The sequence below is a fragment of the Gouania willdenowi genome, chromosome 6 (assembly GCF_900634775.1).
Source record: "Gouania willdenowi chromosome 6, fGouWil2.1, whole genome shotgun sequence".
Classification (NCBI taxonomy): domain Eukaryota; kingdom Metazoa; phylum Chordata; class Actinopteri; order Blenniiformes; family Gobiesocidae; genus Gouania; species Gouania willdenowi.
The window spans coordinates 49,739,234-49,753,848 of NC_041049.1; the positions used below are offsets into that span (position 1 = coordinate 49,739,234).

Genomic DNA, 14,615 nt, shown 5'->3' on the forward strand with positions numbered 1-14,615 from the left:
GCAGTGGCGGCTGCGCCTCCCGTCCAGGCTCAGCCTCTATTTTTAATCTGTTATCTCTTTAGACTCTTTTTAGAATTAGGCCATGTATTTTAATGTTTTGTTATAATAAATTAATCACGTTATTGATCTCTGGTTCCACTGCTCATTCCCTGTAAAAACGAACCTGCCTTATATAAATTAAGTCCTAGTGCTTACACTAGGTGGCGTTGTCGGCAATTGCTAACAATTATTAACCCCTTTAAATCTACCAACCGGCCACAGATTTTTGGCGTTGTCGACAGGACTATAGGATCGTGAGCAGTGTTTTATCCAGAGATTAATACGTTTTGTAAAAAAAAAAAAAAAAAAAAAAAAAAAAATTCTTCTGCACTGTTAGCTTTCAGATTTTAATCAAACATGATGATGCCAATCTATCCTGGGGCCCCATGGGTGCCCAAATTTGAAGGCCAAGAAGGCAATTTAAAGTATTTGGACTGGAAGGAGCAAATGCAAGGTCTTTTAGATGCTAATAATTTAAATGAACCCCAAAAAGTTACAATTTTAATTGGCGCATTGTCTGGGCTGCCTAAACGGCAAATTAATGTTCTGGCAGAGGATGAGCGTGACAGGGCTGCAAAAATTTTTACTGTGTTGGATAGACTCTATGTAAAAGAAATCCCCCTGTGTGTTTTACGATCTCAATTTTTTGGCTGTGTGCAGAAACCAGGCCAGTCCATTCAAGCGTATGCTTTGCGCTTAAGGGAACTATATCGTAAGTTACATCAGCAGGATGAGGATGGAGCGCCCACTGACACCCACTTGAGGGACCAGTTCATGCTTGGCCTGGAGGATGGCGCCTTGCTGAGAGCATTAAGGAGAGCCTTGCGATTAGACCCTGAAATGACCTTCAGTGCCTTACAACAGGAGGCCCTCCTGGAGGAGGGAACACGAAGTCCGAGGCAAAGTGAAGCAACGTGTGCCGTGGTAAGGGACCCTAATCACTCCAGATCTAATCCACAGAATGACTCATGGAAGCAGGAGTTAAAAAAGGAGATTGTGGAGGAGTTGAGGGACCAAATGAAGGACTTTGCTCGTGAGCTCATCAGGGAGCTAAGACCAGCTAGCCCGACACACATGCCAGGACGCCGCGGCAGCGCCCCTGAGCCTTGTACCTCAGAGGGGTACCTGCAGCCCCACTCCAGTAATCGTTGGGATGAGGGAGGTAGGCCTATTTGTAGGAATTGCAATCAGTCAGGTCACATTGCTAGGTTTTGTAGAGCATCCCGCATGCCTCGACCAGCTTTAAACTAAGCCACCCTACTGTTGAGGTCCATGCAGTGGGGTCTGGTCTGAGAGAAGACCAAAGGGCCGCTACAGCTCTGGTGGGAAATTGCCCCTATGTGGATGTGTTAGTGGGAGGAGTTAACATGGGAGGGCTTTTGGACACTGGGTCACAAGTCACTCTGATCCAGCAGAGTCTTTTTTTGAAACATTTTTCTCACTATGATGTTAACAATGTGCCTTCGTATATAAAGCTGAAGGCGGCAAATGGCCTTAAGATCCCCTGTATAGGGTACGCACTAATGGATTTTAAAATAGAGGGTGTGGACATTGACCAAAAAGGAGTTTTTGTTGTGACCGATGAATGTTCCAGTAATCCTTTTATTATTGGCATGAATGTAATTAAGCCATGTTGGGATACAGTCTTCCATAACCCCGAGAAGCCTCTCTCTTTTTCTTGCCAAAGTCCAGGGTCCCAACAGGCGTGGAGAGAAGCCTTCGCCCTCTGCCGGAGAACTGCTGTCAGTACAGAGGATGGATTTAAAGGATATATCTGGCCAGCTCAGAGACGAGGAGTCAGGATCCCCGCTCGGAGTGAGATCATTGCCTGGGGACGGGCTCGAGCTGGGCCGTCAGGGAGGAACTACTGTGGCCTGGTTGAAGCCCTTGACGAGCCGAACGCTGTCGCTGTGGCCCGCACACTTGCTGTCGTCAAGAATGGTAGGATCCTTGTCCGTTTGAGAAATTTGAGTAACTCCTCCATCACTCTAGGACGCTACCAGAAGATCGGCCGCCTGTACCAAGTTGATGACGCTGATGTCCATGGTGGCCGTGATGTTGACCTGACCCCCAATAACAACGGAGAGGTAGAAGTTGGGTTGGTAGAGGCAACCGATGACTATGAGAACAAACACCGCTTTGATGTGCCAAAACTGGTAGATGGAACAAACTTGACACCAGACCAAATTAGTAAGCTGACTACAGTCTTGCAAAACTGGGAAAAAGTGTTTTCTAAACATGAGGAGGACTTTGGTAGGACGGACGCTGTCACGCACACCATTCCAACGGGTGATGCAGCCCCTATAAGGGAGCGATTCAGACCATTGCCACCACTCATGTATAAAGAGATGAGGTCGCTACTTGCAGACATGTTGGACAGAGATGTGATAACCGAGAGCTCTAGCCCCTGGGCCGCACCCATCGTCATGGTTAAAAAGAAGGACGGGAGCTGGAGATTCTGTGTTGATTACAGAAAGTTAAATTCTGTCACTCACAAAGATGCTTTTCCTCTTCCCAGGATCGAGGAGACACTCACCTCTCTCTCCAAGGCAGAGTGGTTCTCCACATTGGATCTCTCAAGTGGGTACTGGCAGGTGGAGGTAGACCCCAGGGATAGAGAAAAGACGGCCTTCACTACACCTGTAGGCTTGTTTGAATTCCAGCGCATGCCATTTGGTCTCTGTAATGCGCCCGCAACATTTCAGAGATTAATGCAGCAGTGTCTAAGCGGCCAAATCACGGAGTCCTTGCTTGTCTATCTTGATGATATAATTGTGTACTCACCCGATTTTGAAACTCATCTGCAGGATCTGGAAGAGGTCTTCGAACGACTCTGGAAACATGGACTGAAGCTGAGGCCAGACAAATGTAAACTCCTTCAGCAGGAAGTACAGTTTTTGGGTCACGTCGTCAACCAGGCTGGTGTAATGCCTGACCCAGAGAAGGTAACTGCAGTGACAGCGTGGCCTGTTCCGACATCTGTACGAGAGGTGAGGTCGTTCTTAGGCCTGGCCGGCTACTATAGACGATTCATTCAGGGATTTGCAAAAATGGCTCGCCCGTTAAATTCTTTGCTAATCGGCATCCCACAAAGTGATAAAAGATCTTCTACAAAAGCAATTGATTGGACTCCAGAGTGTCATGCTGCATTCGCCCAACTAAAAGAGGCTCTAACTAAAGCTCCAGTTTTAGCCTATGCGGACTACACAAAGCCCTTCAGTTTGTACACGGACGCAAGCCACAGCGGGCTTGGTGCAGTGTTAGCCCAAACTCAGGATGGAAAAGAGCGCGTTATTGCTTATGCGAGTCGTAGTTTACACCCCGCAGAGAAAAATGACTCTAATTACAGCTCATTCAAACTTGAGCTATTGGCACTAAAATGGGCAATCACTGAAAAATTTAAGGACTATCTCACTGGAGCTAAATTTATGGTATTCACTGATAATAATCCTGTAGCCCACTTACAGACTGCTAAGCTTGGGGCTGTAGAACAGCGGTGGGTTGCCCAGATGGCCTCGTTCGATTTTGAAGTGAAGTACCGAGCCGGCCGTGAAAATGTGAATGCAGATGCACTGTCCAGGTTCCCCACAGTTTCTACGCAGCGGAAAAGTGGCCCTACCCACGTTGCAACTGTTGTCGCTGTCACAACGGCCTCTGACCAGGAGGGTGCATCTGAATCAGCGCTCGGAGAGGACTGGAAAGCCCTGCAGGAGGTAGACACAAACATTCAGACTGTACGAAGGTATGTGGAAAAAGACACAATGCCCAGCAAGCTTGAAAGGGAAGCGCTACCAGCCACTGCTAAGCAGTTGCTGCAACACCGAAAGAGACTTTGCCTGTACCAGGGGGTCCTCTGCAGAAAACTGTTTGACTCTCATGCGTGTGAGCCCCGTTATCAAATTGTCTGTCCAGATCTAAGCCACCAGGACGTATGGAAGAAATGCCATGAAGCTACAGCTCATGCGGGCACGGAACGGACTCTTGCTCACATAAGGCGCCATTTCTTCTGGCCAGGCATGGAAAAAGAGGTACAAAGTTTTCAAATAGGGTGTGTCGTGTGTAACCTTCAAAAAGACAGAGCTGAACCTAGGGCCCCATTAAAGCCGATAGAGGTATCGTATCCTCTTGAGGTTGTTGCCCTAGATTTTCTCTCGTTGCGTCGTCCCAATGATCTATATCAGAACATATTGGTTATGACTGACATGTTCACGCGCTACTCATGGGCTGTTGCCACTCGTGATCAAACTGCCAAGACTACAGTCCGTGTAATTTGGTCTACCATAATTCAACCATTTGGCTGCCCATCACGTTTTCATTCTGATCAGGGACCAAATTTTGAATCAGAGCTCATGAAACAGTTATGTAGTATGTATGGCATCTCCAAAAGTCGCACTACTCCTTACCACCCTGCGGGTAATGGCCGCGCTGAGAGAATGAATCAAACTCTGCTGAATATGCTCCGTACTCTTGAGTTTGAGAAACAGAGTAGGTGGCCAGAGCACCTTCCCGAGCTATTACATGCTTACAACAATGTGGTCCACAGTGCAACTGGGTTTACCCCATCGTATCTGATGTTCGGTCGCCACCTTAGGCTGCCTGTGGATGTTAACCTAGGAGTTTTAGATGACCACCCACGTCATGACTTGCAGGGATGGGTTTCCGAACATCACAAAAAGCTCTTGCATGCTTACGATTTGGCCCGTAAGAAAATGACCGATGCAGCGAGAGATGAGAAAAAATACTATGATCAAAGAGCCAAAGCAAATGCCCTTCTTCCCGGTGAACGTGTGTGGGTACGAGATAGGGACAGGCAAGACCATGGTAAACTCCACAGTTGGTGGAAGCGTCAGCCCCACGTGATTGTTGACCTTGTCGGCGATTCAGGTTTAGTTTACCGTGTTAAACCGGAAAAAGGGGGTAAAGAAAGAACCTTGCACAGAAATGCACTTAAACCTTGCATTGCTCCGACCAACGATTTGCCTATTGAGCCACCACGAACTGAGACTGAAACACCTCAGCTGCCAATAATGTTGTATTATCCTACAGTTAATGTCGAACCTGAACAATTACCCCGTCAATCCACTCGCACCACCAGAGGACAATGCCCCGCTCGTTATAGGAACTAAGTTGTTGGTCCAGGGACTGGCACCATTAAAGTGCGGGGGGGTGTGGGCATGTGGCCATTATAATGTATTTTGATTTGTTTTAGCTCCTTATTTGCAGTTGTGTTGTGTGTTTGCTGTGTTTTTGTTAAACTTTTTTTTTGTTAATCAGCATAGGCCAACCCACTACCTTTTGGACAGCTGCTGATAATCAGCGCAGCTGTGCAGGGCCGTAACTGGCCCTCATATGAGGGATTAAAAGGACATCGGCAGCGAGACAATGTGTGTGTGAGTGGTGGCAGCAACAGCCATCGGCAGGTCTACTAGGACCGGACCGAGCGCCAGCGAAGCGTGAGGAGGGAACGGCGGAACCTGGGTCGGAGGCGAGGAACGGATGCGGTGACGGAGGGAGAGCGAGTGAGCAGCGCCAGGACGAGGAACGGGCGCGGCGACGGAGGCAGAGCGAGTGAGCAGCGCCAGGACGAGGAACGGGCGCGGCGACGGAGGCAGAGCGAGTGAGCAGCGCCAGGACGTGGAACGCGGAGACGCGGTGGAGTGTGACATTCAAGGCCTGTTTACTCTATACTGGGCGGTTGCATTCGAGCGCCGCCCAGACGCGGTGAGTCGCACACCTGGGGGGGAGGCACGCGGAGCCAGGATCACTTCTCTCCCACTGGCAGCTGTGTTGTGTCCGCTAGGGTCGGACCGAGCGACAGCGAAGCGTGAGGAGGGAACGGCGGAACCAGGGTTGGCGGCGAGGAGCTGACGCGGTAACCGAGTGAGCGAGCAGCGCCAGGACTGGACACCAGGGCCAGCCCAACGGGGAAGCGGGGCCGAGGGCCGGAGACTCGACACCCAGAGCAGCGCAGTGGCGGCTGCGCCTCCCGTCCAGGCTCAGCCTCTATTTTTAATCTGTTATCTCTTTAGACTCTTTTTAGAATTAGGCCATGTATTTTAATGTTTTGTTATAATAAATTAATCACGTTATTGATCTCTGGTTCCACTGCTCATTCCCTGTAAAAACGAACCTGCCTTATATAAATTAAGTCCTAGTGCTTACACTAGGTGGCGTTGTCGGCAATTGCTAACAATTATTAACCCCTTTAAATCTACCAACCGGCCACATGAAGATCAATGAAAGAGATGTGTGCCAGCTATTCAAGAGACAAAAGATCAAAAAGGCTCCAGGACCAGACGGAGTGTCTCCCTCCTGCCTGAAAGCCTGTGCTGAGCAGCTGGCCCCCATCTTCACACGGATCTTCAAAACATCACTGGAGCTGTGTGAAGTACCATCCTGCTTCAAAAGCTCCAGCATCATCCCAGTCCCAAAGAAACTTGCCATCACAGGACCTAATGACTATCGACCCATTGCCCTGACGTCCGTAGTCATGAAGTCCTTTGAGAGGCTGGTATTGAGCCACCTGAAGGACATCACAAGGCCCCTGCTGGACCCCCTGCAGTTTGCCTATCGGGCAAACAGGTCTGTCGAGGATGCAGTCAACATGGGACTGAACTACATCCTGCATCACCTCGACTCCCCAGAGACCTACGCTAGGATCCTGTTTGTGGATTTCAGCTCTGCGTTCAACACCATCATCCCGGACATCTTTCACCAGAAACTCACCCAGCTCACAGTGCCGGCCTCCACCTGTCAGTGGATCACCAACTTCCTGACTGACAGGAAGCAGCAAGTAAGGCTGGGAGGCATCACATCCAGCACCCGGTCACTCAGCACTGGCGCCCCTCAGGGATGTGTTCTCTCCCCACTCCTATTCTCCCTCTACACCAATGACTGCACCTCAGGGGACCCCTCTGTGAAACTCCTGAAGTTTGCAGACGACACCACCGTCATCGGTCTCATCAGGGATGGGGACGAGTCTGCCTTCAGACGGGAGGTGGAACAGCTGGCTCTCTGGTGCAGTCAGAACCATCTGGAACTGAACCCGCACAAGACTGTGGTGATGACAGTGGACTTCAGGAGAAATCCCCCCCCACTCACCCCCCTTACCATTCTGAATAGCAAAGTGGCTACCGTGGACTCCTTCAGGTTCCTGGGATCCACAATCTCACAGGACCTGAAGTGGACCTCCCACATAGACACAACCAGGAAAAAGGCACAGCAGAGGATGTACTTCCTGCGACAGCTGAGGAAGTTCAACCTGCCCCAGGAGCTGCTGATCATGTTCTACACCTCCATCATTCAGTCTGTTCTGTGCACCTCCATCACTGTCTGGTTTGGATCTACAACCAAACTAGACAGACACAGACTACAAAGGATAATCAGGACTGCAGAAAAGATCATTGGTGTTGATCTGCCCTCCATCCAAGACTTATACCTGTCCAGGGTCAGGAAACGGGCAGGTAGTATCACTGCAGACCCCTCACACACTGCACACAATCTGTTTAAACTCCTCCCCTCCGGCAGACGCTACAGATCACTGTACGCCAAAACTACCCGCCATAAAAACAGTTTCTTCCCCCAGGCTGTCACTGTGATCAACACTAAACAGTCAAAGAGTGTCAGACCTGTTTCTGTTACTGTGAAATAACCTGGAACTAAACATATCAACCCTGGAACAACCTGTCACTGCAAAATGTTCATGGACATAATTTTTTCATTTAAATGTTCACCTGCACTACTCATCAATGCACTACTGCACTACTATCTTATTATTATTATTATTGTATTTTTATTTGATTTCATTATTATTACTATTATTATTATTATTATTATTATTATTACTATTATTATTATCTTGTTATTTTTATTTAGTTTGCACATATTAGTCTAACTACTCTTATATTTATGTTTATACTTCTTTTTTTACTTATTTTTCTTTATTTTCTTTATTTTTCTTTATTCTAGTTGATTGTTATTATTTAATGTTACACTTCCTGAGAGAGCACAGGTCACCAAAAGAAATTCCTCGTGTGTATTCATACACCCTTGGCCAATAAAGTTGATTCTGATTCTGATTAATACACTTCAGTATTTATTCACAAAAGTTGACACTGGGCCAACCCTATACAGGGCCATCCACCCTCTAAACTACTGTAAGATGAGATCTATTTATTTAGTGTTTGAAATGAGAACATTTCATTTGAAGAAAGGGAAATATGTAAGATGAGATTTACTTTTAAAGTTTGATTTAATACATTTTCCATCTAAATCAAGTTACAAGATGTCATTTACGTATTTTCTTTTATTACATCCATTGTTTGAAGTTTAAAAGATGTAGAAGGGTACTAGTTTATGGTACACTGTCACTTTAAGAGTTTGGTGGTAACAACGTGCGGGGTGATGTCACTTTAAGGAAGTGTGAGGAGGGGGGTGTGGCCCGTATGGTCAGGAAGGAAAAAAGTTGGATGTAATGTTGGAGAGAGAAATAAAAGTGTTCAAGAAGACCTACAGCAGTTGTCTTACCTACAGCCTCCAACACAGTAACCTCTACAGTTATAAGTCCTACACTACAAAAGTTTCAAACTACATAATGACAAAAACAGGACTAGCAGAAATCTCCAGCCCAAACTAAAACAACAAATTTACAGGCCATCAAGTGGGGCGCAGTAGAACTCGCCCCACATGTCTGATGGTCTTTCAGTTCCTCTCAGCCCTTTATACACTCCACCTGATTGCTGATGTGAATCAGGTGGGGCAGGCTGAGAGGCCATGAGGCACCAGCTGTAACACTCTGATCAAAGGTACTGTTACTGTCCTCACTTGCATCTGTATAAATTGTGAGTGCAATGTATAGTTCGTCAGACAAAAGTTCCTAACAGAACTTGAGGTTGTATGCTTCTCTTGTAAATGTTTTTGTCTCCTTGATTTGTATTAATCAAGTAAAATTGCAACTATACAAACATACTCTCAGTGCTTCATTGTGACTCCTTGTTTTAGGGAAATTCTACACCCACAGTGGGAAAACCAGCAATTTCAACATGATTGTGCTCTAGTTTGCACATATAAACCTTAATAAGTAAGGCATCAACAATAATAAAGCAAATAGTCACAGATATCAGTTCCTGCAGGATCTTTACTTCAAATTATTTGATGTGGTGACAATTATTTACTAAATTTGGGGAAATTCTGTGTGATAATTTAAAGAAAATTGCTGAATTTTGGAAAAATGGAGAGTTCTATTAAAAATTGAGATTATAAATGACCACACTCATGTGTGTTAGATTTCTCTTATGTATCTAACGGGTTCTTTTGATCTGGAATTGGATTGAGAAACAGGAGAGATTATAGGAATTTGTATAACAGGTTTAATAAAGATTTGATGGACACACAAGATACATGCATCAGTGAGGATTCTTCGACACTTGTTACAAGGTCGCTAGTGTCGAACCCCCTCAAACAGAGGAATACACAGCAGTTTATACCCTGGGTCGGCTGGAAGTCCAGCCCTAAAGAGGAGATGTCATTTCTGTTCCTGCTTGCAGCCTAGAGATTTAGTTGGAAGTCTGTTTTAGTTAGAAGTGTGTTGAAATCTGCTGAATGTCTGTAAATTTGTTATTTATGTCCCAAAAGGGGAACCTATATGTACAGAGAAGAAAGCAGGGTTACGTGCTGGTCTCCACATATGGTGTCTCAGGACATTAAGCAAGAGATAGAAGGTAGTAGTGTTTGTGTTAACGTAAATCAGCCTAGTGTTATGTTATCGGTAAACCATGTCCAAAGCATACGTGCAATGGAAAAAAAGTTAAAAAAAAATGTTAGAGTGTTATGCTAGAACTAAAATGTGCTGAAACTGCAAGAAGGCACACAGCAGACAGGAACAGAAAGCACGTGTCCCTGCTCTGCACTGATGACCTAATGACCTGAGCAAGCTAGACACAAAGTCCCCCTAAGCCTGCAGCTAGGATGTTAAGTTAACTGTAAAAGAATGAGAAGATACATTGATATGTATTATCATGTGATACATAGTATAAGCATGGGAAAACTGTGAGCCTTGGGAAATAATGTGGAGTTTCATTGAATTTGTGTTTATTTGGAGGGGATGAGGCTGCATTCATTGGTAATTTACACGACGACTCATGTTTTTTCTGTTCACCTAAGGACTGAATGAGTTTGACACAACAGGAAGCGTAGCTGATTTGAACCAAATAAGGATTATTTTTATTTACTCTCTGATCTGACACTGGGATGTAAGAATGAGCTGAAGGCTATCCCAGCTTAATGAATGCATAAAATCACTGTATTTTGCACATCTAAGGCAAAGCCTATCGTTACAAAATATTTAGAAACTGTGGGATTTGTTATTCTGTCATTCCAAGTTGTAACAAATGCAAGGAAAGCTTCTATGAGACTCCTTCCAAGGTCATACAAAGACGCACTCTGGCCAAAACATCCCAATACGTAAAAACAAGAGTATGTTGTACATTTTATGACATCCTCAGGTCTCAGAGTAAGGTATGAGGTATCAGCAAAACCTCCGTCAGGTGAAAAGGCCTCATTTGTCAAACTAAACTCAGTCAAATGAAAAGGCCTCAAGCTTCATAAACACAGCATGGCATTTTATTTTGAAGGAACCAGAAGTACACATTATTTTTTTTTAAGTTAAGATATATCAAAGTGTTATTTGATTAATAAATACATAGCTAAATGAAACACTGACATATCTTAACCTTTATAAATAAATAGAAAATAACAGCTTTCAACTTACTCTCGTATCAGAAGCAGCACATATTGATGTCGTGTTTATTTCCGGTTTCTTTAAAATACGTCATGTCGTGTTTTAAGTCCTGAGGCCGCTGAGTCTAAAGACTTTTATTTTGAAGCCCAATTTGAAGGCGTTAGTTTTTCCTGATACTTCACTCTGACTTTGGTGTGTCAAGGAACTCCCTGTGTGTGTTTATTCTTCATTCATCTACAGACAATAAACCAAAAAAAATCATTATTTAATACAGAAGCAGGGATTTGTTTTCTTTACTTGTTTTGGTGGCTTGAGAATAAGAGTGTCACTATCTTCAAAGCAGGAATAATGGTCACATAATGTGCACTGATTTCAAATAAAAAGGATGAATCTCTGTCATCCTGAAAGTTCAGGATGGAAGGACCAAACACTGCTTCCTGTGAGTCCGTAGTTTTCCTCTCTGACAGACTTTGGAAGGTCAAACGTGGCTTCCAGACGCAGAAGTGTTCGAATGGTGTGGCTCTCAAACTGAGCTCGACCTGGATCTCCGATCAGAACTTTAGTTCTGTGCAGTTTGATGCAGCGGCTCAACCAGCAGTGAAGGCTGGTGGCCAGGGATTCATCATAAAACATGTCTCCCAGGAGCATCAGATCAAAGCCCTCCAGCTCTGAACCAATGAGATTATCAGTTACACAAACTACAGACTTCAGTCCATTCAGCTCACAGTTCATGGTGGTGGCCACAGCTGCAACTGTAAAACAAACAGTAATGTTTACACATCACTTCCTTTTGGACACATTCAGAGTATAATCACATTTTTAGGTTGTGGTATACAGTATGTGAAAGATCTGTCACTAATATGGAGATCTTACATTCTATTTCTTGCAATAAATACTAAATTAATTGCAATGTAAAAATCTCCACTGATCTAGAAGGCTCTAAACTTTTAGAAACTTGTATGCAAGAATATTGAGGTCGTACAAATCTTTCCCTGAGCAGACATCCTTCAATAAGATGATGTTTAAGGGCCACATTAAAAGAAAAAAAAATCTGGGCATAGTATTTTGAGAATAAAGTTGTAGTTTTATGAGAATAAAGCCTTATTTTAATAAAATCGTAATTTTATAAGATCAAACTTGTAATATTTCTGTGATGGTTGGGTTAAATTGTGAAAATATATGTTCAAGCATGTAAAAAGCCAACACTCAAATTTAGGTAAGAAAAGGTATATTGCTTTAAATGAATATCATATCAAGCAGTCAATACGCCACAGGAGCAAATGGTCTCTTTTGTGGAGGAGGAACTTGCTAGAAGTGGTCGATTTAAGGGCTATAGGTGTTTGATGCGTTCACTTCAACAGGGAATTCTGAGTGTCATCCCATTTTTTAAAGATACAGCTTTATTCTCATACGATTACGACTCTATTCTCAAAATATTATGACTTTAATCTAATAAAATTACAACTTTAATCTCAAAACATTAGTTTAGTGTGTGTGTGATTTTCTACCAGCAGCTGTTTCATAGTAATCTGACCTTGTCTGGCCTCAAAAAGGCAAGGAAAACATTCCCACTCTGACCCTGACCTCCCTCATGACCTTTTCAATGATTAGCTGTTAGCCAATATTGAGAAACACACACACACACACACACATTACTTTGTTAACAATCTGATTTATTGACTCCCTTTGCGCAAAAATAAAGTAGAAGAATGTTTACCAGGATCAATATCATTGGCCACAACACGAGAAGCCCCACTGAGACCAGCAGCAATGGCTGAGGCTCCACAGCCGCTCCCCAGGTCCAGGACAGTCTTCCCCTGGCACACAGACGTGTTATCCAACAGATACCTAAACATGACCACAGAACATTGAGTGATGTTACATTTCACTATTATAACTATGGCTAATAAGTTTCCACCAGAACTTAATCTCAGGAATATTTATGAAACTAAACTTTTCATGTGAATTATTTATGGAAATTAACCAGAAATTGAGAGTATTTTTAAACAACTGATGCTGATATTTTAGAGGACGCTAAAATAGTTATTTTTAATATTCAGGGATTCCCAAGCTTTTTCTTGTAATGACCCCATTTTTATATCACTAATTTCTGGCGACCCCAGAGATTTTTTTGTTTGTTTGTATGAAATTAGTTTTTTGATCATGTTTGTTACACTGCGTTACAAATACAGAGTAGCCACTATCAAAGTAAAAAATAAAAAGGCACCAGCTGAGATATTTCTTATACTGCATTTTTTAACTCGATTTATATTTGACAAAGTAAAAGTATAGAACACAGTTGTTTAAGATTGTGTGTCTAGTTTTTGAAAAATGTTAAATTTATTTTTTCAAAATTTTTGTTGTTTTTTGAATTTTAAAATGTTTTATTTAAAGAACAATTTAAATATAATTTTACTCAATCTATTTTTTTTATTTATTAATTTATTATTACTAGACATTTCAGGTGACCCCATATGGGGTCCTGCATGTATATAACATCCCTGTTGAAGACCAACCTTCAATTTTGTAAATTCCCATTAAATTAAAGTACATTAAAAGTTTCCAACTTTGAAAATTTGCAACCGTCGATGAAATGTTGTTTTTAGATTATGATGAATTATTGAAATTGGAAATTACTCCCAATTTCAGGTTAATTCCAATAAATAATTCCAATTAAAAGTTTATATTTTTGAATATTCCCAAAGTTCTTGAGCTTACGTTCCTGTGGAAAATGACTGGAAATGTTCCATCCCTTTACAAACCTAATTATAATGGAACAATGATCTGCTGGGAGGAGGAGTAAACCACTTACCGGGATAAGGCCTGTCCCCCAGGCCAGTATATGGCCCAGTAGGGGTCCTGGAATGGCCAGAGCTCTGGTTTCTCAGTCCAAAACCTACAGCTTGGGGTCATTAACCTCAGTTTGATCTGAGGCGTGAGGCTCTGGCCTCTGACTACCTCTGTGTTCTCCTCTATAAATGTTCTCAGCTGATCTGCTGAGAAGTGTCTGTGAATAAACTGCCTGTAAGAGTTTATCAAGTACTGGGAAAAGAAACTGGGTTTAAAGTGTCTCAACATAATAGTAAAGAGTCTATGCTCTTACTTTAGGACCGGTGTGAGGTTTCAATAGGCGACTCTTTTAACTAGTTAATCAATTCCTCAGGATGGTTTTACAACTTAAAAAATGTCCTTGAATACTATTACTGTTGGTAATATTGGATAATGGTGTTTAAATAAATCAGATTACCTCATGACCAGACCAAGAACTTTGCAAGAAAGATGTAAACCAGCACGTTAATGTATTGTAGTTTCTAACATATGTTGCCTCAGTGAAAGCATTAAATTAAAGTTTTGTAGTGACGCATGCATTAAAAGGTGCAGCATACATAAAGCACATTTAATTTAAAAATACTGTAGCTCATTAATGAATATTTAAAGCTTGCTTTGAATCGATTTTAGAAACTTGGAAAATTATACTCATAATTTTTAAATTGGGTTTCTGTGGATAGCGTTAATAAAACCAAGGAACTCGGTCAGCAGTTAAAACGGTCACTAATAAATCCGTAACACCAACCGACACTCTACGAGTGTCTGTAGTCAGCCACTGTTCAGGCTTTTCGACCTGAAAATTCAATTAATAGTAGTATTTTACGCGTACACTATTAAAACTACAAAACTAATAACAAAAAACAAAACAACAACCTAGTGTTTCCCTCCGTACAACCAGCTCCGTCGGACCGAGTCCCACACCTATATCTCCCTGGAGTCGTTACACGTTCCGCGCTCGAAGGTTCCCATCCTTATATGTTCCTTTTTCTTTTTTCTTTTAATCATGCAC

General features: G+C 43.1%; 1 protein-coding gene across 1 annotated transcript; it reads right to left on the reverse strand.

Moving 5' to 3' along the window:
* Nucleotides 1–9,533: 9,533 nt before the first annotated feature.
* Nucleotides 9,534–14,540, reverse strand: etfbkmt (electron transfer flavoprotein subunit beta lysine methyltransferase). The gene is made up of 3 exons (XM_028450260.1): nt 13,590–14,540; nt 12,495–12,625; nt 9,534–11,529 (listed from the first exon to the last, which is right to left on the reverse strand). Exons 1-3 carry the CDS (start codon nt 13,853–13,855, stop codon nt 11,174–11,176), a joined length of 753 nt encoding a protein of 250 aa, XP_028306061.1. The 5' UTR covers nt 13,856–14,540; the 3' UTR covers nt 9,534–11,173.
* Between the last annotated feature and the right edge of the window lie 75 nt (nt 14,541–14,615).

Bases quoted from the DNA above. Each gene is read 5' to 3' on its own strand.
- etfbkmt (XM_028450260.1), bottom strand. From the start codon at position 13,855: ATGTTGAGACACTTTAAACCCAGTTTCTTTTCCCAGTACTTGATAAAC. The intron at 12,626-13,589 runs GTAAGTGGTTTA...GGTCATGTTTAG, and splicing joins GGGGGACAGGCCTTATCCCG to GTATCTGTTGGATAACACGT. The intron at 11,530-12,494 runs GTAAACATTCTT...TTTGTTTTACAG, and splicing joins GGCCAATGATATTGATCCTG to TTGCAGCTGTGGCCACCACC.